This window comes from Danio rerio, chromosome 3 (assembly GCF_052040795.2).
Source record: "Danio rerio strain M-AB ecotype USA chromosome 3, GRCz13ab, whole genome shotgun sequence".
NCBI lineage: Eukaryota > Metazoa > Chordata > Actinopteri > Cypriniformes > Danionidae > Danio > Danio rerio.
The window spans coordinates 28,944,549-28,968,000 of record NC_141023.1 but is presented as its reverse complement, the minus strand read 5'-3'; the positions used below and the strand labels follow the sequence as shown (position 1 = coordinate 28,968,000).

The following is a 23,452-nucleotide window of genomic DNA, read 5'->3' as shown; positions in this document are numbered from 1 at the left end:
CACACCTTCATGAAGTATGTGGTTTTGTGCCATTTTCATCATGATTTTGCCAGAATACTAATAAATAACAGCATTAGAAAGTGACCTATATGCAACTGCTGTTTGATTTCAATCAGTTAGCATTATTACCATGCATTGTGTGTGGCATAACTTCCTGCACGCTCTCAGAGGAATGGCACAAGACAGAAGGTGTTCTTCCTTCTGTGTATTAACTTGCCCATGAATGCCCAACCGGCCTCTAAATAGTTCTCTGTTTGTTAGCTCATACATTGAACATCTTAGAGCTTATCTTTCAGCGAAAAAATGTAGTTAAAAATAAACTAAGCTAACCTGTACAGTAGGTAGATTATATCATATTCTTACTTGGCCAAAAAGTAAGGCAGAAATCTGAGATTTCTAAAGTGTATTTAGGCATGACGATAAAGATTCAGCAACTAACCTAAGCCTGAGGCTATAAAAATACTAAGCAAGTAAGTATCTCACGTGACAAATGAGGAAATCAAAGAAACAAAGATAAAGTAGGTGATTTGTAAGGCAACTGCAATGTCACTGAAAACTGTACTAATGCTCATCACAATGCAAATCAGTACAGTTTTAAACTAATTAAGCTAAATAAACAAATAAACATAGCACAATACAATGTTTAAAAACGACTTTTAAAGGTAAACGATAAAACACACAGATTAGATTTCGCTAATAAAACCATGTAAAAGGTAACTTTTCACTCACCCATCTCCGACCACCACACACTTTATTGCTTGCATTTTCGATACTTTAAAAAATCTGCCGGCTACCGCTGTAAAACAACTGTTAAGGAACTAAGTTGTAATACAGGAAACAGATTGGTTCAGTCTCTCTCTTTCCCTCTCTCTCACTCACTCACTCACTCATGTGGTTGTGACAGTTTTGGACGTGTCTGTGTATATGAGGAAGTATTAACTTAAAGGCAGTAACATGCACGCGCTCTGTGTCAAAGCGTTATGGGTGACAGTCCACAAGAGGGCGACCTCGAATCATTTAAAGCTTGTTAAAGTGCACTAGGTTATGTTTATCTCTAAAGTTTCTGCAACTGAATGGTAACTGACAACATTTTCTGTTATTCTACTTTTATGCTGCTGGTTTTCATAATATAAAATTGCTGCCAAAACACAAATAGTAGCCTATAATATAATATAATATAATATAATATAATATAATATAATATAATATAATATAATATAATATAATATAATATAATATAATATAATTTATTGTTATTTCTATAGAGCTTTTACAATGTAGATCAATGGTCTCAAACTCAAATCCTGGAGGGCTTGCACAAATTAGCTCCAATCACCTTAACCTCACACCTAGTCTCTAGTATAACCTCACACCTAGTCTCAACCTTGATTAGTTAAGCTGTGTTTGATTAGGGTTGGAGCAAAACTGTGCAGAGCTGCTGCCCTCCAGCAATCGAGTTTGAGATCTATGATGTAGATTGTTCCAAAGCAGTTTAACATAGAAGTTCTAGTAAACTAAAATGTGTCAGTCCAGTTTTCAGAGTTGAAATTTAGTTTAGTTCAGTTCAGTGTGGTTACATTTTCACTGCTGAAAGTCCAAACACTGAAGAGCAAATCCAACGATGCGCAGCTCCACAAGTCTCAAACCAAGCAAGCCAGTGGCGACAGTGTAAAGGAAAAAACTTCACCAATTGACGAAAGTGAAGGAAAGAAACCTTGAGAGAAACCAGGATCAGCTTGGCACGTCCATTTATCCTCTGGCCAAACTTTTTGTGCTGAGCTGCAGTCTAGGCATTCTCTCAAAAATAATACTTTTATTAAATAAAATTCATACATGTACAGCACAATACAGCACAATTTACAAAATCTCATTTGTAAATTCAAAACACAATTCATGAATACAACACACAATTTGTGAGTTCACAAGTAAAAAAACCTAAATATTTTGACCAATTGAATTGGATTTTTGTATTTACGATTTGTTTTTCGAACCTACGAATGGGATTTGTGTATTTTTGAATTGTGTTTTGAACTTACGAATTGGATTTGTGTATTTACGAATTGTGTTTTGAAAGCACGAATTGGATTTTGTAAATGTGAATTGTGTTGTGGGTGTATAAATTTTGTTTTATAAATGAATTACTTTTGAGACTGATCTGGCACCATACTGGAGGCCGGAGAATGCTGGACGTCCATTGTGGAGAAACTGCAGGTGTGAGTAGGTCACAGGCAAGTGTTCAGGCTGGCCCACGGGAATATAATATAATATAATATAATATAATATAATATAATATAATATAATATAATATAATATAATATAATATAATATAATATAATATAATATGAGATATAAGTGAACAAATATAATATAATATAAGTGATCAAACAAACTAATAAATGAATAAATAATAATAACAAAATAAATGCATTATAACATATCTAAATAATATTTTCTAATTTTCTGAAGTAGCTATCTACAGATATGCTAAATAATCTGTAAACAGTTTTGTAAAAATCGAAAATAACTTATAAATTTAAAAAGTAATTAAAATATGAATTTCAAATACTTAATATAAAAATGTGATATTGAAAAATAACTTGCTTTATGTGTATATTAATAAATTATTTAGAAGAATTGAATTCTAAAATAGATTAGTTACAGTAAAAATATATTATGTTCTACTGCACAAAATAGCTACAGCTTTAAAAAAAGTAGCTGTGGATTTCTTTCTTGCTGCTGTGGCAATCAAAAAGTAGTTTCAAAAAAATGTTGAGTAAGAGCATGACGTTAGATTTTACTTTAGGAAATCGCAAAAATAACTTAAACCTATGCTGTTGGGTTACTCATCTTTGCCACATTTGTGAATAAAGAAGTAGCCCTTTGAGAACTATTGAGGAAACAAGTTCTCAGAGCTCCGCTGTCATTCGCGGCAGTGACGTCACGCTCCTCGCTCAAGAACTCAGCGCTTGATCATCAATTAAAGCGCACTTCACGCATCTGTCCGTACTGTACGAAACAGAGAACCTCCTCACTGCATTACACACATGAAGGTATGTTTTCACCGCTTTCTTTAGCAATGACAAATATGTGTATTGCCTCGTTTCGGTTTGTTACCTTGTATTTTACTTTGACAGTGTAATAAATACGTTTTGTAGTTTGTTGTTGTATGTAGGCTAGGACCTGGGAGTTTATTATGTTGAACGCTATTTTGAGAGTTAGTCAATACGTTACTGCGATAATTATTTTGACATTGAGTATATAATATTAACAATAGCATTTATTTTGTATTGTAAAAAAAACTGACCTAGTTTTAGAAATTGTCATGTTATGTTAGTCATTTTAATACAGGAAGGCATCGTCTCTTTGTATGCAATGATCTGTGTCTGTGCAAAGATGTTGAAGTCTAATCTTCTTGTTTGCAGTCCCCCTGCAGCACCGCCACCATGGGAACCCAAAGAAAGGACAGCTTCCTCTGGGGGAAAGGTATGTTTGCCCTTAATCATTTCTCTGTGACTGCAGTGTAAGTTCTGTCATTTCCTTATGCACCTGCCATTTGTGACATCACTCTTTTGGCATTTTGTAAAGGAATACACAATATGTGTGAGGGATATTAATGAAACATCAATTAGTGTTGAATTTTGAGTACAGAAAACCGTTTGAGATGATTTGAGCTTTGTTAAATTCTGTTTTATTTTTCTGGAAGTATAGCCATTGTGTGATTGATCATAAATGAAGCAATCAGCAACACCGTTGTGATCTTTTGCTGTTGTATATCATTTACTTCGAGGCTTGATATACAAAAATGCTCTTCTGGACATCTGTTAGTTTGACTTTCTGTCAGCTTGAACCAGCCTGGTCATTCTCTCCTGACCACTGGCATCAGCAAGCTACCACTCACTATATTTTTATTTTTTCTATCATTGAGAAACCCAAAAAATGTTCCAAATGCTTGTTATTTGTTCAAAACCGATTTTATTTTCTTTTTTTTCTTTTGTTGAACAGAAAAGAAGATGTTTAGAAATATGCTGGTTTCTGGCACCCATTGACTTCCATTGTAATTTTTCCACTACTCAAAAAAGGAATTTTGCTGTTTGTTCAAACTGCTTATTTAAAATGAGCAGAAACAACAAAATGTGTTAGTTGTTTTTAAGACAACTCGATTGTTTTATGTTGAATACACTTAATTTTGTAAAAATTATTACATTAACTTTTTTGTTTTGTTTGTGCTGAGACAACATGAAGGAATTGAGTGGAACCCAGCATTTGTTTTTACAGTGCATAGAAATCAATGAGTCTTAGCAACCAGCATTCTTCCAAATATATTCTTCCAAATCTCTCTTATCGGATGAAAGACATAAAGGTTTAAATCCACACACGAGAGGGAATGTAAATGATGTAAATGTTTTATCAAAAATATTATCTGTGAAATCATCTTCGAAAACCTGCTGTGTAAATGCAACCACTGACAGACCAAAATACATCCTATGTGGACCAGTTCTCTAAAGCAGAAGCAGCAGAGATATATTTAGCTGTGAAATTTAGGCTTTGTTTGCACTTTTGGTTTTTCTCTCAGTGTAATTTCTCTACTGCACGAGTGTGTGATCAGGAATCTGACATAAAAACTGTTGCTAACTATTGACTTTTTCATGCTGCCATGTTGCATTCAGCACCTTCATCCTTCAATGCAAATGACAAGAAGCAGACTGAGGTCCACAAGCATGTTATTCTTGACGATATCAAGGTATATGACTTTATGGATTACTTTAATGCAAATATACTTTTGTGTCTAAAATGAATGATCTGTGAGCTACATATCATCATACACAGACACAGCTTTGGCTAATCAATGTGTTCACTCTTGCAGCAACTCAGGATGGAGATCGAAAACATGATGACAGAAATTCAAACAATGGAGGCCGATGATGAGAAGTGAGTATTCACCGTTATCACTCAGCTTAGTTTCCTAGCAACTAGAAGAGAGAGAAGAAAAAAAAAATCAATAAAGCCAACATTTACTATACGTAATATTTAATTTCACTGTGTAGTTTCATTTCACAATGTACTGTTTTTCTTGACAGAGTTTAATCATTATGGTCATTTTCATATCCACTTTCATGATGCTCATAAAATCACTTGTGTTCATAGTATGTTTTTTTTATTTAGCTTAAGGTTAGTTAGTTTCCTTACAGTAGTCTGAATCAGCGGTGTGAAATTTTACAGTGAGCGAACCCTGGTCAAATAGGATCGCGAACACTCTAATGTACCTCAAGATACAATACATTAGATAAAAATAGCCATGCACACTTCGACAGCTAAAAATGGCACAGTCAGCTAAAAGGATAAAAAATATCAGTCAAAGTATATGACTAAACAAAAATAATAATGCAACCAACAAGATACAAGCAAAACTGCTTGAGTTCAAGACCAAACAATACTTAAGATAATCGGCAAACAAAAATGAGTACAATCTCTCCAGAAGAAAAACAAGTTATAGGAATTACTTTGAAAAATGTTCATGTTGTTAAAAGTCACTTGGGAAATGTTTTTAAAAAAAAAAGGTTTCACAGAAAGGCTAATAATTTTGTCCTCCGATGTACATGTGGAGTTTGAAATGCATGTTGGTATATACACTTTTAATGAATTTTTGTGAACAGTTGCTCATATCTCATGATTTATAGGTGTTTTTCCATTTCTTCCCATTTTTGAACAGGATAATGGGAATTTGATTTCTGCTGTGACCATTTTTAATGATGACATTTTACAAACTTGCTTTTAATTTTTTTAATTGGATCTGTATAAGAAATGCAAAATTTATATAGGTAAAATATCCATAATTCATAAAATTTTGTACTTAGATTAAGATCCATAAACAATGACTGGCAGATCATTACCAGTGTTTTGTCTAGCAATGTACAAAAAGATACAAAATATTGTTTCAAACTACTGAAAATATTAGTAAAAGTACCTTTGGTAAACTTTCCGAAATCAAAAGTTCTCTAAGCAGAAATCAAACTCCCATATTGGAATGTTAATGCATAAACTAAAAACCATCATGAATACATTTCAGTTGAGTTTCAGCAATCTGTTAATTGATGGATATTTTTTAAATGTATAGCTTCATAACACATTATTAAACCATATTAGAGCACATACAGTTGAATTCAGAATTATTAGCCACCTTTGATTTTGATTTTCTTTTTTAAATATTTACCAAATGATGTTTAAGAGAGCAAGGACATTATCACAGTATGTCTGATAATATTTTTTCTTCTGGAGAAAGTCTTATTTGTTTTATTTTGGCTAGAATAAAAGCAGTTTTTTATAAAAACAAAATAAAAAAAAAAAATTAAGGTCAACATTATTAGCCCCTTTAAGCTATATTTGTTTTGATAGTCTACAGAACAAACCATCGTTATACAATGAATAGCCTAATTACCCTATCCTGCCTAGTAAACGTAATTAACCTAGTTAAGCCTTTAAATGGCACTTTAAGCTGTATAGAAATGTCTTGAAAAATATCTAAAAATATATAATTTACTGTCATCATGGCAAAGATAAAATAAATCAGTTACTAGAGATGAGTTATTAAAACTAGTATGTTTAGAAATTTGTTAAAAAAAATATTCTCTCCATAAACTGAAATTGGGGAACAAATGAACAGGGGGGCTAATAATTGAGGGGGCTGATAATTCTGACTTCAAGAGTGTATTTATATTTTTAGCAGGCACTCTTAATTTGGTTAAAGCATAACATAAAATGAGTTGAAGATCTTGTTAAAATACTCCAGGTGCCATTTTATGCTGCTCTGCTGCATATTGAGGCAGTTTTACAATGTTAGTTGAAAATGTTTGAAGTTCACCCAATAGAAGCTGGATCTCATAATATGCATAAATCCCTCATTATCCCTGGGGACAATAAGTAAAGACCAATCATAGACAGGTTTTTGGCAGAAGTGTGTTTAGATTGGATTGACAGCTCTCACATTTAGCATTCACAACAGAATAGAACCAAACAACTGGAAGATCCAGTACCTACTTGTTACTTGTTCTTTACATTTACTATGCTATTTATACCTTTTTAGGGTTTCATTGTCATCCGTCTGACAACCCTGGCTCTAACGTAGCTTTTCCATTGTTTTAATCCATGTGCATGAAAATATGTCTCCCAAAAACAGAACACAAATATTAGCATATGCTGTAAACATCAAGAAACAAGTATGTTATGCTTTATTATCAGTCAGTCCTGGCTCAAGCCTTGTTGTGTGCATTATCACTAATCAGGAATAGATGGTTTAAATCTTTTTAGAGTGAAAAGATAAACCAATATACAAAACGTGTGCACAATGCACTTTGTATTGTGCATTAGAAGCCACATTATCTTCCTTGTAACATCCTTCCTTCTATCTTCCTTGTATTAATTTAGATCTTACATGTAACTTCTACCAAGAATGCAGAGTTAACATTTGCACACTCAGTTTTTTTTTTGACACATCACGAAACACAATCAATGAGCGTAGGCAAATGTTTCCTGCTTCTTGGTATCGAATTTACGAGAAGAGGCTTGGCTGTAAACATGACATAGCTGATATTATTTAGTGTGATGTATTAGCCTCAGAAAAAAGATGAGATGGGTTTTATGCATTCGCTTCTCAGGAGTGTTTTCAGCAATGAACATTTTTAATTTCAATATTTTGTTCAACAGAGAATGTTTCATTTTGGTCAATAATGTTCCTATTCAATAATGTGCATATTCCAATTCCCCTCTAGTAAAAATGTTATGAAGAACAAGAGAATCCAATGTGGAAAAAAGAAGTTCAACATGGACCCCAAGAAGGTATGAACACTGAACCATCAGAGCTGCTCGCAGCACAACAGGGTTACAGCTTCAAAGCAATTTAGCTAAACTAGGTTAGAGGAAGAGGGGGTGGATGGAGACCGAGAAAGAAAGATAGAACCACATCCTGTCTTTCTGTAGAATAAGTAATCTGAAGCCACACTGTGTTTTCTGAGTAGCTCAAGTATACATGGTCAGCGTGTTAAAACCAATGATTGCCTCAACAATCCAGTTTTTAACAATTTTCATCAGAACACTCCTTCAGTCCTATTAAAGTAGTTGAGTATTGCAACTCATGCAGCTATTAGACCAATATGCAATCATGTGTCATGATCTGTATCTCATGTCCTGTTTCTTAATGAATTATTGGTAACAGTGATGCTAGTCTGTGGTGTAAAAGCTGAGTTATTTCCGTCAACCTGATTTTACCAGGACATGCTCCTACCTGGTGACATCTATGTTGATTCTGGAACAACATTCGAACCAGCCAATCAGAGTTTAGGGACATGTTTACCATTTGTGTTAAGTTTAGGCTTACGGTTAGGTTTTTGCACTTCTACATGATTGTTATTCATTATTCCCCTCTCAATTTACAGTTATGGTTGAGAGGTAGGGAATGGGTATGGATTACATTTTCAAACAAAATTAATGTTCCAGGATCAACACAGATGTTTATCCGGGATCACATCGTACTTGGCAAAATCATAAAGTGCGAGTTATTTGATTGAGGTTATCTGTTTATATCCAGGGCATTCAGTATCTAGTGGATAATGGCCTTTTGGCGTGGAAACCAGAATCTGTGGCGGAGTTCCTCTACAAAGAGGAAGGCCTTAATAAAACGGCTATTGGCAACTTTTTAGGAGAAAGGTAGGTTATGGTTACATTAAACATTCGGTTGACTAGGCAAAACTTTGCAACTACGTGAAGCTTATTTATAAACTAATTTCGATAAGATCACATGGTTATAATTGCTTGCGGCTGGTCCCGCATTATCCAATTCATGATTTACCAATCAGACAATTACTAAGCCACTATAAAGACCTTAAGTTCTGTATAACAGCCATCTTTGTTTTGAAGAATCCCCTGTCCACCCCTACTCCTCCTTTCCTAAATGGGTGGTATGGTGGCCCAGTGGTTAGCACTGTTGCCTCACAGCAAGAGCGTCACTGGTTCTAGTCCTCACCAAGCCAGCTGACGTTTCTGTACATGTTCTCCCCGTGCTCATGTGGGTTTCAGCCGGGTTTCCTGATTTCCTCCCACTGTCCAAAAACATGCAACTTAAGTTAATCGACTAATCCAAATCGGCACCATAGACATGCTCCCAGTAAGTAGGTATCTCTTAAGAGCAATCACTTCCTGTTCATTAGCTACTAAAGCAGGGGAGCTCTCGAGATCTACCTGAGCTCAAACTCCCCTCTCGTCTTGCCAACGGGAGGGAGCCCCGGGCTCAAGGATCTTATGAGCTCAGGGCTCTCTCCCGGGACAGCATGCCAAACAAGCTTTATAATCAATCATTAGCTAAGTGTGAACTCTTGAAATGTCAGTTAGCAGTAATTTAAATACAAGTCAGCTGTCAGATTTATATCTAGAAAACTTTACTTTAGTGATCTTCAACAGACATTTATCTGATTATAATGGCTTGTTTCCATTGAGTAATATGATTCGGTACAATACACTACACAATTATTACCATTTCCGCTTTCAGAAGTTATAATTGGAATAATTATTTTTTGCTGCTTGTTCAAACTACTTATTTAAAATGAGTTAAAACAACACAATTCTTGAGGATTTTTTAGACAACTTAATTGTTAAGTTCATCATCATCATCATCATAATTTTTTATCCACTTATCTGGGGCCGGGTCGCGGGGGCAGCAGTCTTAGGAGAGAACTCCAGACTTTCCTTTCCCTAAACACTCGCTCCAGAGGGATCCCTAGGCCAGACATAGACATAGAGACATAGTCCCTCCAGCGTGTCCTGGGTCTTGGTGGTTCATTCCGCTGTGGCGACCCCTGATTAATAAAGGGACTAAACCATAAAGAAAATGAATGAATGATTTAACTTGAAGTGAATTGAACATGAAACAATTAAATAAAATTGAAGAATTGTGATGTTTCAACTCGTTTTAAATTAGTAGTTTGAACAAGCAACAGAAGTCACTTTTTGAGTGTATGGAACCCTGCATTTTTTCCTCTGTAATAAATTAGCAATCTGTACCACTTTTTTGGAACCTCTGAGACAAAAGCACGGTATATCCTAAAGCAGTGGTTCCCAATTATATTTCTCAGGACCCCCCTCTGTACATTTCATGTGTCTTCCCTACATAACACACCTGATTCAGATCATCAGCTTGCTAAAAGAGAGATTTATGAACTGATCTCTGTGTGTCAAATAAGAGAAACATACGAAATGTGTAGGGCGGAAGGTCCTAGGGACTGGAATTGGGAACAACTACCCTAAAGGGTGGAGCTAGACTCACTGCAGAATGCTGATTCGTCACAATAACACAGGAAAGGCCATTTTTAAACATACGAAAACGCAACATTAAAATTATGCACACAGCAATTATTCATGGTTGACCCAAGCTCAAACAAAGCTAGCTGTTTTGTCTTGTGACAAACAGCCAAATACTGTACCAAGAACCAAAACAGAATCTGCTGTACGTGCCAAGTATGAGGCTCACGGTTCCTCTCTCTGTTTCTACATCAACATTTGAAATAACGAATCTGAGAGCACAAAATCACTCATGTCTGCCTGAAATGCAGGAATGTTCCACAATTTCGAATATTAAGGTATTTTACTTTATTTTCTTCATATATGTTAAGCTGCTTTGACACAAGTGCTACAGAAATAAAGAAAAATAGAAAAGTTATGATATGTGAATGGGGACACGGTGGGTCATTAGTTAGCACTGTCGCCTCACAGCAAGAAGGTCACTGGTGTGTTGACGTGGGTTTCTTCCGAGTGCTCTGGTTTCCCCCACAGTCTTTAGACATGTGCTGTAGGTGAATTGAAAAAACAAAATTTGCTATAGTGTTTGTGTGTATGGATGTTCCCCAGTACTTTTTTGCAGCTGCAGTTGCACACATACACCGAGTAAAACATTTGCTGGATAAACTGGCGGCTCATTCTGCTGTGGCGACCCCTGATGAATAAAGGGACTGAGCCAAAAGAAAATGAATGAATGATATGTGAACTGCCTTTATGGCCTGTTCTTTGGCCAAGAATGATGTCGATTGATACTTTCCGGCGAACACCAACATATCTTGTTTTAGAGTTGTCAGTGAAAACAAGACTTAAGTAACTTTTCAAATACATACTGTATCAATTTATTCTACTCTCCTTAGATCTGTCAAAGTAAACTGCAGTAAACGTTTAGCTAAACTTCTTGTGCATTACATGGACATGACCATATCCATGTAAATTTGAGCTGTCAGAACTCATTACACAGAGTGAAGAAGTAACAGGTGGAGAGACGGCATTTTGTCACAACAATACAAATAAAATACAGATTGGGAAGAATACATCAAAAAAAAAAAAAACTTTCTTCCTTGCTTGCTGCTGTCTACTGGAAAAGACAAACCCTTATCAAATTAGAAATAACAAGTCATTTTAAATAAAGCCACTAGAAGGCTAGAGATTGATCATTTTCACATATTGGTAAACATCTTTTAACAGGGTTTTCATTTATACTTATATTTAGACTTTATAGAATCAGCCTTATAACCCCAAAAGCATATTCTGTTGAAGTTTGGCATGTTTTAATAGAGTTAAACCAGATCATGGAATTAATTGCATTTGCTCTCCATCATGGACGTGTTAGTAGTTGATGAACCATTACAAAAGACAAAATCGTCTACCTTTAGTAACATGTGCTTTACTATATTATATTAATAGATAATCATCATGTATTCAGTAACATAAAATTATTTTAAAATTACAAAAATGTGACAGGCTAAACTAACTTTAACCATGTTGAAATAGGCAGATGAGATATAGATACTAATATAGTAGGGAAAAAATATGTCATAAGGGACCATCAAAGTAAAGTAACTGAAAGGTACAATGATGTCTTCTTACATCAACAGGGAAGAGATCCACCTGCAGATTCTACAGGCTTTTGTTCACCTTCACGAGTTCTCAAACCTTAATCTGGTGCAGGCTTTAAGGTGATCTTCTGCTTCAACATACCATTAACATTTTCAAAGACTAGTTTTGTCAGTTGAACTGAGTTTTATGTGGACACAGGCAGTTTCTGTGGAGTTTCCGTCTACCTGGTGAAGCTCAGAAGATTGACCGCATGATGGAGGCTTTTGCTCAGCGCTACTGCACCTGTAACACAGGGGTTTTTCAGTCTACAGGTACACCACTCTATATTTTGAAAGTCCCTTTTTATATATATATATATATATATATATATATATAAATGGACAAACACACTATAAGTAACATTGCAGTACCAATTAGTTATTAGTGGACTTTCTGCTGCATATCTGCTAACACTTTATTTTGATGCTCCCCAACAGATATTTAGTGTAGCTGCCTAACATGTCATTTTGCAAGTGCATGCCAACTTATTTTAAGCCTAATCTAATAGTCTGATTTTGATATGCTAACCCAGTATTGAGCGTTAGTTGACATTTTACAGTTTTCTTTAAGGCAAAAGAACTTCTAACCCTTAAACTAAAGTGTAATTGATATGTTTTGTGTTTGAGAGAATGTAAACATCAAATTCAAGAGACATTTACTTAAAAGTCAGTGTCTTGATAGTGTATTGTTGGGTTAATAATGTGTCATATTGAATTTTTAATACATTAAAATTTTGCTTTGTTTGAGTCTTTAAGTAAAACTAACTGAGATTCGCATGTACAATACTTTCACTCAGACATTTAAAAATGCTTGCTATAGTGTGTACTTGTGTGTGTTGCAGACACCTGTTACATCCTCTCCTTCGCTATTATCATGCTCAACACAAGCTTGCACAACCCCAACGTGAAAGACAAAACCACACTAGAACGTTTCATTAGCATGAACAGAGGAATCAACAATGGAGGAGATCTTCCCAGTGAACTACTTGAGGTTAGAAAGAGGTCACAATCTCACAGTTTTCTGACCAGACCGGTGTTTGTGGTCAGTAAGATTTTTTCTTTGAAATAAATGTAGTTATTTTTTGGACACCTAAAAAAAGCCAGCAAGGATGTTTATAATGTTACAGAAGACTTCTGTTTCAAATATTTCGTTGTAAACTTTCTATTGGTCAAAATCAGTAAATAAAATAAAAATAAATATATATTTTTTTAAATAAATCACAACACTGAATACTGGAGTCATGGCTGTTAATTATTCAGCTCAGTTTTCTAAACTGTTACTGAAAATGTACTATTTCTTAATATTACTATTTTATAGTACTTACATTACAACAATTTCAACATTAAATAAAATAAAATACAATACCATATGTATGTATATATATATATATATATATATATATATATATATATATATATATATATATATATATATATATATATATATATATATATATATATATATATATATATATATATATATATATATATATACATATATATATATATATAATATAAATTTTTTTTTTTTTTTGATAAAATAAAATTGGTGAACATTTAAAAAAAAATACTAAATCATACTATCCCCAAACTTGAAAACAAGCATGGGTTGATATATATATATATTTTTTTTATATATATTTTATTTGTTACTTCATTTTAAAGAGAATTCTGTGTTATATAATTGTGTTGATGTCATGATTTTGTCTAATTATCAAATGTTGACATTTTCTCTATTTTGAAACATTCTGTAGAAACTTTATGAGAGCATTAAGAATGAACCCTTTAAGATCCCAGAGGATGACGGCAATGATCTCACTCACACCTTCTTTAATCCTGATCGAGAGGGCTGGCTTCTAAAAGAAGGTTTGTCAATCTGCACTGCTAATCATCATTTGAAGAGTTCACACTTAGCTATTGCTCGATACTAGTGGCAAGTTTGGCATACTGCCCCGGGAGAGAACCCTGAGCTCGGAGATAATTGAGCCCAGGGTCATTTAACATAAAAGGGGTTTGAGATCAGGAATGTCTCAAGAGCTCCCCCTGGTAAAGAAAAAGGAGATGGGGTGGACAGTGGGATTCTTCAAAAACCAAGATAAAGGAAGTAAGACAAAATGGGCTATTTATTGTAGGCTTGGATTCATCTGATTGGTTTATCGATGATTGTTGATGAGAGCCACAATCGATCATAACATGTGATCCTCTCGAAATCAGTTTATAAAACGTCACTAATTCTTAACAGACATTCTGAATTATTGTATGTGTTGCAATTGAACACTTTACTCCCATCAGCTCCATCTCTTTAATTTATTGGTGTAATAACAGTGTAGCTTAACCAATCAGATCAAATGACCGGAACTGTAGCTTTTATGCCATCTTTGTATTTCTCAATGTCACTAAAATTCTGGTTTATCCACAGGTGGCAGAATAAAGACTTGGAAGAGGAGGTGGTTTATTCTGACTGACGGCTGCCTCTACTATTTCCAATACACCACTGTTAGTACTCTACAGCATTTTCTATTTTTTTTTTTTTACAAAAATGTCCATTTTAATGACAACAACAACAACAAACATTTTGACACTGCAGACAAAAAAAATCACATTTTTGGCTCTTTATGAAGGGTTTAGTTCAGTTTAAATGCAAAGAAATCATTTAAAATTTAAAATACATTTTAAGTGTTTTTTTTGGTTGTTCACACATTCAATCAATTTGTGTATGTGGATTTCAAGTACAGTGCATATTTTATTAAGCTCCCTATTCATATCTACATTTTTTATTGATATGAATATGGATATACAAATTTTGTCTGATTATATGCAACATTTTATTAACAAAAATTGTTACAATTTAATTTATTTACTGACTGTATCTTGACTGAGTATTTTCTAATAAAGTAATTGATTGTAATCTACTTACAAAAACATATTTGACTCTAATAAAACAAACTACTCAAACAATCAATTTTAACCGGACTTCATCCAATGTCTACACTGTAAAAAAAGTCCTGGTTGCCTTACATTTTTAAGCTGAATTAAACTAATCTTATGAGTCAATAGAGCTTATATTGTTAAACTGACTTAAAACATTTTGTGTAATTTATAAAATTAAGTTATAACATCATTAACTCAGTTTGAAAAGTGACAATGACCTAAAAACATGCTGTCAAGACTAATGGACCATATCATTTTTTTGTGTATATTTAAATTTAAAATGTGATTCATTTGCATATTTACTTAAAACAATTTCTAATTTGTATACCAAAACGATTTGCAATTGATTTTTTTTCCCACTTGAACCATTCTATTCACCTGCAGTGTCTTTACTTTAAAACCCTTTTTTTTTTCAATTGAATCAGGATAAAGAGCCAAAAGGAATCATTCCCCTGGAGAACTTGTGTGTAAAAGAGGTGGACGATCCACACAAACAGGTACTTATCTCATGTTTTGTTTCCATTCTACATCATCCAGTAGCTAGTGTGTGTCTTATAACCCCTTCACACCTGTGCGATGGCACCGATGAGTTATTTTGCTTATCATAGCTGAGTGATAACTAGTTCGCTTTGCCCACAAACTCAGATTTCTGTTTTCTGTTTGAGTCACTTTGAATGTTTGCGATGCAACGCGCTCATGTAACTATGGAATGTGACCTTTTGAAAATGACAGCATATGCGCTTCCTCTTTGCTGTGTGTGGGTTCAGTTCTGTCTGGAGGTGTATAGTCTTCATCAAAAAGGAGAGACGATAAAGGCCTGCAAGACAGAGACAGATGGGAGAGTCGTGATGGGCAAACATCACTCCTACAAACTCAGCACAGCTTCAGAAGAGGAACGTGCAGAATGGATACAAGCCATCAGGTACCACAGTCGACTAAAGCATACAACAGATTCATGCTGTTCAACCCTTACAAAACACACTCGATATGTTCAGTAAAGCATACGCAATTCTAAATGATACAACCCAACAAGATTTCCTCGTTTTTGATGACTGATGTTTAAAAATAGATCAAATCAAAACTGTGTACGACTGTCGATGCTGGAGCACACTGTGATGCTTTTTTAAACTCAAGTTTGCCTTCAATACAGTAGGCTTTGGTGTGTGCAACCAACGTTTTCTACTAGTGTTTAAACAAGTGATATCGCCAACTACTGGTGTGCCATGCACAATGCAGGTTTTTCAAATGCACTAAAGGGAGGATTAGCCTTTTTTGGTACATTGTTGATTTAAAACCTACACTGAAACACAACGCTTGCCTTTTAAATGGCCCAAAACAAAGTTATAAATCAACAACAGAAAGTATTCAACGTTTGGCTTTTTTATGGTGTTTACAGTGACATCCAGTTTTTTCGATATTAGTTTCAGTATGTTAGTCATTAAGGATATCTATAAGCTAGTGTGGTACAAAACAATGACAACATTTGCATTTAGAATATATATAAACCAATATAAAAATGTAACAGAGTATATACAGGAATCGGAGAGTGATATTCAATACTTTTTAAGACATTTTTTAAGAATCTTTCCATACATTTTAAGACCTTATAACCACTTTTCAACCAGAAACACTGGTGAGATTTTAACTTACAGCATATTTAATAAATATTAACTAAATATTAGGAAACGAATCCAAAACTAAAGCATTGTTCATATAATGAATAAATATCTATTAAATCTAGTTAATTGAGCAGGTTGGCGCCTATAGAGCGGCAGAAATAATGGTGTTGCCTTGATTACTGCTGTAAACAAAGCAGCATGATGTCAAATGGATTTCATTGATTTCATAAACTATACAGCAAATTTAATTCAGGCAAACATCAGCATAAAACAATAGATTGCATAATAAAAAAAAAGATCTAAAATGTAATACCTTACAAAATAGCATTTAAGACTTTTTAATACTTTTTAAGGGCCTTAATTTCTCTACATTGATTTATCAACTTTTAATACTTTAAGAAAGTACTGACACCCTGGAGAAAGCTTGCAGTTTGTCACTTCTGCCTAAATGTATCAACGTTTCCGCCATACTTGAGTTTCTCATCAAATCTTGACCAATCAAATGCTCTCTAGTTTCTGACATTCCCCGCCCCTTTTAAGATGCTTCTCATTTGATTTTCACCACTCTCACCGGCAGAGCTGTGATAAAAAAAAAAACGCTATTGGCTGCTTTTTTAAAAGGGGAGGAGCTACTCTATGTCTTACCCTCTCTTATTTTTTCAGTTGAGATTACCCTTATTGAATAAAAAATGCACATCTCAAAGCACTTCACGAGACCTTTAAACATACAGTACTTACAGTGCCTAGAGAAAATCATCAAACCCTGTGAAAATCTATACCTTTACTCACATTACACCCTGCTTTCAAAAGACCTTCGGGATAAAGTTGTAGAAAGGCACAGGTTAAAAGAAGGCTACAAAAACCTCCTTTAAAAGGCTGGAGAAGTTATTGGGAATGTGTTTTAATTTCAAGCTGTATGACAAATAATGTCATTATTTCAATGAGGTATATGATGATTTTCTATAGGCAGTGTAAATTTAAATACATTTACTTGAGAAGCAGAATTACATGTTTGCTTTTTTATTATTTTTTTTCCCCAAGATAAATATGTGGAAATAAGCTAAAATCTAAAATCAGTTTGAAATTAAAGAAGAAATAATTTTTTTTTCCTTTTTCTTTTTTCTTTTTTTTTTTTTTTACAAATATCAAGAAAAAAAATCTAAAAGTAAAAAAAAAACTTGTTTTCCCTTACATTCATTTTCTTAAAAAATGCCATATATTGGCATATATTCTTTTAATAAATATTAAGTTAATAAAATATTGTTGAAATTCTAGTTTTAAATATAAAGTAACTTAATTTTACTTATGCCATGTTGTTTCTCAACATGTACTGTAGGGCTGAACAATGTATTGTTTTAGCATCAATATCGCAATGTATGTATCCACAATAGTCACATTGCAGGATTAATCATTCATTTATTTTGCTTCGGCTTATTCTCTTTATTTATCAGTGGTCACCACAGCGGAATGAACCACTAACTTATCCAGCATATGTTTTACACAGCGGATGCCCTTCCAGCTGCAACCCAGTACTGGAAAACACCCATCCACACAAATAAACTACAGCCGATTTAGTTTTATTCAATTCACATGTACCGCATGTCTTTGGACTGTGGGGGAAACTGGAGCACCCGGAGGAAACCCACATGAACACGGAGAGAACATGCAAACTTCACACCGAAATGCCAACTGACCCAGCTGGCAATTGACCCAGTGACCTTCTTGCTGTGAGGCGAAAGCACTAACCCCTGAGCCAGCGTGTTGCCTATCACGTTTAGATTATTTAATAAATATTAAAAGATAAATATATATTATTAACTATTATTGCACAAAATTATTTATTTAATAATGCCCATGTTATTAAATGTTATTAGATTGACTGTTCAATTTTCTATAATTGAATACAGTTAGACTCCTCAGTAAACCATAAAGCACTGTTTAAGTTTTATTTTTTCTCTGTTGTATTTATATATGCTTGTAATTTATCATGTTTTATGCAAATGCCCTGCATAAAAAATACTTGATTATCCCAGTCAATCTAAATTAGAGAAACCATTTAAAATATATTGCTATTTAAATGGTCTGATAAAAATGATATTCATATCGCAATGTATATCACAGCAAAAACAAAACAACCCAATGTCAGATTGTTCCAGTATCATGCAGTCCTAATATACTGTATCTTCAAGAACACTTAAATGTTTCTTCTGGTAAAATAAAAAAGTAAAAAAAGATGTTTTTTCCAGTATTTAAACGTAAAGACCATGGCCTCTAGTGTCTGTCAGTAGAGCACCTTTAGAGGTCAGAGCAGTGAGGTTTACTTGCATAGCACTTCACTAGCTGGCCTCCGTTACACTCACCCCCCTAAACCTCACTCTCATCCCGGACGAGCCCCCACATGTAACCCACTGGTCCTAACCCGATCTGAGCGGGGATCAAACCGGTGATGCTTTGTATTGGAGTTGGTTGCTCTAATGAGGCTAAATACCATAGCCTCTAGTCCTTCGCTAGCTGGCCTCCATTACACAGATAAAAAAATTCAAATGCAGGTTTACATACAGTATATGAGGTTGTTATGATGAGGTTTAAAATCTTAGCTAATTTTTTCTCATAATTTGGCACATCACTCATATATGTAACAACACTAAGCACAATACTGTCTGAAAGGTATCTCTTTTTTTCATAAAACACACTATGCAGCATTCACTAAGTAGTGAACGAGTGAACAAGTTAACACTTTAAACCAGGGGTCTCAAACTCGCGGCCCGCGGGCCATTTGCGGCCCTCAGTGCAATATTTTGTGGCCCGCGCCGACCGCTGTACACTGACAGAATCAGCGGAGCGGGGAGAGAGAGCGATCCCCGCTCCGCTGATTCTATCTGTACACAGCGGTCACTGGCATTCCCCGCCCGCCGTTTAAACAAAGGGGCGGGGATGCCGGTGGCGTCACCACGTACCCCGCCCCTTTGTTAGACGCTGTGACGGGAACTCGCGCCGGCCAGAACCAAGGTAAGCTGTTCCCGCCCCTGCCTGCCACCTTAGCTACCTAGCTACAGCCTGCGTCTTACAGGGCTCGAAATTGCGACCATTTTGGTCGCATATGCGCCCGAAAATTAATCTATGCGACCTCATAATATATTTGGGCGCATTAGTGCGACTGCAGATAATGGTTGTAGTGCGACCTGTTTTGATTTTTTGTAAAAACGTGCTGAATCGCTCTTCCCTGCCGCTATATTGGTTCATATTAGCTGTCAATCACTCAAGCTATTCCGCTGTCAGATGACAGGGAAGGAGCTTTTATGACCACGGGAAATGCAAACGGCTGAAGAGTAAAAACTTAAAGCACACAGGTTTGCAAACCCCACCTAAAATTGAGGTGCAGATGAGAGCGATCATGACACGTCACGTGGTGAATAATAATCCACCAGCTGAGATCAATCGAGTACGCGCTTCTTGGAGAAGGCGCCCGAATCTCCATGCGTCGCATTCACTGCGTGTTCAGCGCAAATGTCCGCTAAAAGTCAAATCTACTACTGTACATATCATCGCCAAAGCAGCTCGCATTTACTAAGTTTACACTGAAACTGCGTCTCATAACAAACAGCGGTATTACGCCGGTGGTATTCGCAAGAATCTTGCGCTGCCTGCTTATAAATTGGGTCGGCTGACTCGCCAGCTTTTCCACAAACATGAAAAGACAAAAGACTGAACCTTTAAATTGACACAAACTGAAACCAAAACTTTTAAAGAGTGATAGAAGTGAGACTTTACTTTCTTTCTTTTGTCTATTCTTTTTTGAGGTGTATATTATTATTATTTTTATATACTGATGACTGCTTTGCAGCTTTCATCATTGAATTGAATGATTTATTATAATCTTTTGTTTGTTTTGTAGCAGAAATATTATTTATTAAATTGACATGCATATAAAAACAGCAGTACAAAATAAATATTTCTTACTGCAATGCTTCATTTTTGTTTGATGCAAACTATACAATTATTTTTCATAAAGTAACAGACTTTTTATAGCAGATAACCTACATTCATGCACATTCAAGGCAGTATCATAATGAGAAATGTAATTCATTTTTACTATTATTGTCATTTTCATCATCATTAATATTCTATAATTATTAGACATTCATTTTGGAATTATTGCACACAAATATCAATGTCTTCGCAGCATTAGTTAGATAGTTGTTTCTGGTTTTTTGTCAGTCCTATTGATGTTGTTTTAAAATACAATAAATCCTTTAAAAAGCAACTTGGAGCGGTGCTCATTCAGTTTTGGTGGGTGCTCCTAAATTTTTTCTGGTGCTCCTAAATATTTGAAGTTGGGAGCACCGGTGCTACCAAGTAAAAAAGTTAATTTCTAGCCCTTTCTTATATATATTATAGGTAGATACAGACTGGTACAGACTGATGTGACTGGAGTGGGGTGGGGGTGTTTTATTTATACATATATACGCCTTTTTTTAGGTGAGGGAATAGAAGTTTTGAGTGAGTTCCCCCACTTTTTTCCCTAGGACTTGGCCTTTTTGGGAGCACATATTTGTGTGAGAAGTTATTCTCCACCTTGAACTTCAATAAGTCAAAGTACAGGTCTAGACTTGATGATCATCTTCAAGCCATACTGAGGGTCTCAACTGCTTCCGCTCTAAAGCCAAATGTGGTTCAGATTTGTGAGAAGAAGCGCTGTCAAGTCTCTGGCAGCAAGGAGTAGGCAAAAGATGCCATATTCAGAAGAACTGTTCATAATCTTCACTCAATGTTCTATTAATGTTCAGGACACTTCATGTTCAGAAGAAATAATTAAGACTGTTAATAATGACATGAGGAATTTTTTTTTGTGAAATCCCTTATGCGGCCCAGCCTCACCCAGACTTTGCCTCCTGCGGCCCCCAGGTAAATTGAGTTTGAGACCCCTGCTTTAAACCTTTTTCAATTAAGATAATACAACTGTTCTCTGCCCTATTAATGCATGCATTGATAGCTTCGGATGTCAGCAATACGATTTGCATAAACTATTTCTTAAACTAATTATGAAAACATTAATAGAAGAAATGATTGAGAGAGTACGGTTACATGAGCATTGAAAGCAAAACTTCAGCTGTCAGTGAAGTTGTATTGAAGTTGGTTGCTCTATTTGATCATTTTAACAAACAACAGCTCTTGGTCTAGATTATAGCTAACAAATCATTTTCAAGAGTTCAGCGTTGTATCTTGGTCATGGGAAAAAAGAAGTCAGATATGTTTAGAAATGTTCACACATGCTCTCATAAATACATGTATATTAACTTTAAGAGAGGAAGTGAAAGAAAACTGTGTCTCTGAGTGTAACTGTTTCCTCTCTCTCTCTCTCTCTCTCTCTCTCTCTCTCTCTCTCTCTCTCTCTCTCTCATTTTTGTAGAGCCTGCATCACAAAAGACCCTTTCTATGACCTGGTCTCAGCACGCAAAAAGAAAATCACCAACCACAACGAACCCCACGACTGAATTCACGAACTCTCGTCTGATATTTCTAAATCACCTGCGCACATACTGAAGAACCAGTGGGATGTTGGTGGGACTCTGGAAATGTTGATTATGGTTTTCAAGGTGCTTATTCTCAGCATACAGGGGTCATCACCACTAACCAGAGGTGTTGTGGTCAAAAGCTTTAAGAATTGCTAAATGAACAGCTTCCTATTTATTTAAAGCTAGTGAGAGACCACGCTGTAAAAAAAAAGCCATGAAATGATTGTGGCTTTTTTTATTTGTTAAATATTTTGGAACAGACGTTACTTAAAATGTTTTGTGTTGTGAGATTGTTTTCAGTTTATTAACAATTTAAATAATTTCAATCGAAAGCTACATTTCAAAACCTTTACGTTGTTAAGTAGTTAGTCTCTGTGTAGTTCTCCATTTGACTAACTTTAAGTTGTATTCAGAAGTGAATCTAATGAATGTATCTTGTAAATAGTCTTGTAAATACTCTTAATAGCCGTTAGCATTAATGCTTAGCAGGTTGAAATTGTTTGTTTTCTGTACAAATGAATTGATCTATTTAAATTATGTATTGTTATTTAGTTATAAGCTTTTTGTTTTGCACTTAATAATCAAATAAACTTGTGAATATGTTAAGAACATGTTGTTAAAATATGATGACTGACTTTACCTAAGCTTTTCTGATTGACAATCTGTACTAAACGAGCCTCATTAAAAAAAGTGATGAACAAATTTGTACAGAAGAGGGCACTGTTGTATGTATTTTCTTTTTTCACGATTACATTAACAGTCGATGCAGGTACTTGATTTTTTATTTAATTTTTCTCTCTTTCTTTCTTTCTTTCTTTCTTTCTTTCTTTCTTTCTTTTTTTCTTTCTTTCTTTTTTTCATTTGAACTCTGTGATGCTTCCTTTGCTGCACTTGTGGTCTACATGAGCGGCAACTATATCCTCATCCGGTGTATCATTTCCTTTATCTCTTGAGTCATGTGCAAACACAGCTGAGAGCTAACACATTGCATGCCCCGTAAAATATTATAATGTTTAATATAAAATAATTCCCCAAGTGCTGTTTAATAGAGTCAAGCATATTTAAACTTAATAGTTTTAATAACTAATTTTTAAAAACTTTTTTTTTTTTTTTTTTTTGCTGTTGTTGCAAGATACTAGTATTGTGCTTAAATTGCAGTTTAACCGCTTAACTGCTCTCCCAACAAAAAGAATCATTGGATTAACTCCTAATGTCACTAGTTAACACAACTCAATGCGTTTTTTAACATATCCAATAATTTCTAAAATACCAACCATTTGGTAGAGGTTGACATGTTGGTTTATAGTAAAAGTACAAAAGTTAATACATAAACTATGAAAAATCTGAAAATATAAAGTGTAAAATTAATTTCTTTAAAAAAAAAAAACATTTTTGAATACTAAATCATTTCTATTTTTTGAAGTACGCCATTAAAATATTTCAGTTTCTCGTTTATAATTTTTTA

At 34.6% G+C, this 23,452-nt stretch overlaps 2 protein-coding genes across 4 annotated transcripts in view; one reads left to right on the top strand and one right to left on the bottom strand.

Moving 5' to 3' along the window:
• The window catches only part of rac2 (Rac family small GTPase 2), a 32,367-nt gene extending 31,453 nt beyond the window's left edge, over window positions 1-914 (bottom strand). The window contains exon 1 of the mRNA NM_001002061.2: window positions 730-914. Within this exon, the coding sequence (NP_001002061.1) occupies window positions 730-764 (35 nt within the window). The 5' untranslated portion in view covers window positions 765-914. The remainder of the gene's footprint in view (window positions 1-729) is intronic.
• A 2,067-nt stretch (window positions 915-2,981) lies between these two features.
• On the top strand, window positions 2,982-22,700 carry cyth4a (cytohesin 4a). 3 transcript variants are annotated; one of them, XM_087244681.1, is made up of 14 exons: window positions 2,982-3,050; window positions 3,423-3,483; window positions 4,668-4,741; window positions 4,865-4,929; window positions 7,767-7,833; window positions 8,582-8,700; window positions 11,922-12,002; window positions 12,082-12,194; window positions 12,764-12,912; window positions 13,676-13,787; window positions 14,341-14,417; window positions 15,278-15,349; window positions 15,620-15,774; window positions 21,882-22,700. In XM_087244681.1, the coding sequence occupies exons 1-14, from the start codon at window positions 3,045-3,047 to the stop codon at window positions 21,964-21,966; spliced, it is 1,236 nt and encodes a 411-aa protein (XP_087100807.1). In that variant the 5' UTR covers window positions 2,982-3,044; the 3' UTR covers window positions 21,967-22,700. The 3 variants fall into 3 exon arrangements, with proteins under 3 accessions (XP_087100807.1, XP_087100808.1, XP_087100809.1); XM_087244682.1 differs by having other exon boundaries at window positions 3,423-3,572; window positions 3,662-4,741; XM_087244683.1 differs by lacking the exon at window positions 8,582-8,700.
• Window positions 22,701-23,452: the final 752 nt, after the last annotated feature.

Coding starts and splice junctions, on each gene's coding strand:
- cyth4a (XM_087244681.1), top strand. Junction 8,701..11,921: donor GGCAACTTTTTAGGAGAAAG/GTAGGTTATGGT, acceptor TTACATCAACAG/GGAAGAGATCCACCTGCAGA. Junction 13,788..14,340: donor GGGCTGGCTTCTAAAAGAAG/GTTTGTCAATCT, acceptor GTTTATCCACAG/GTGGCAGAATAAAGACTTGG.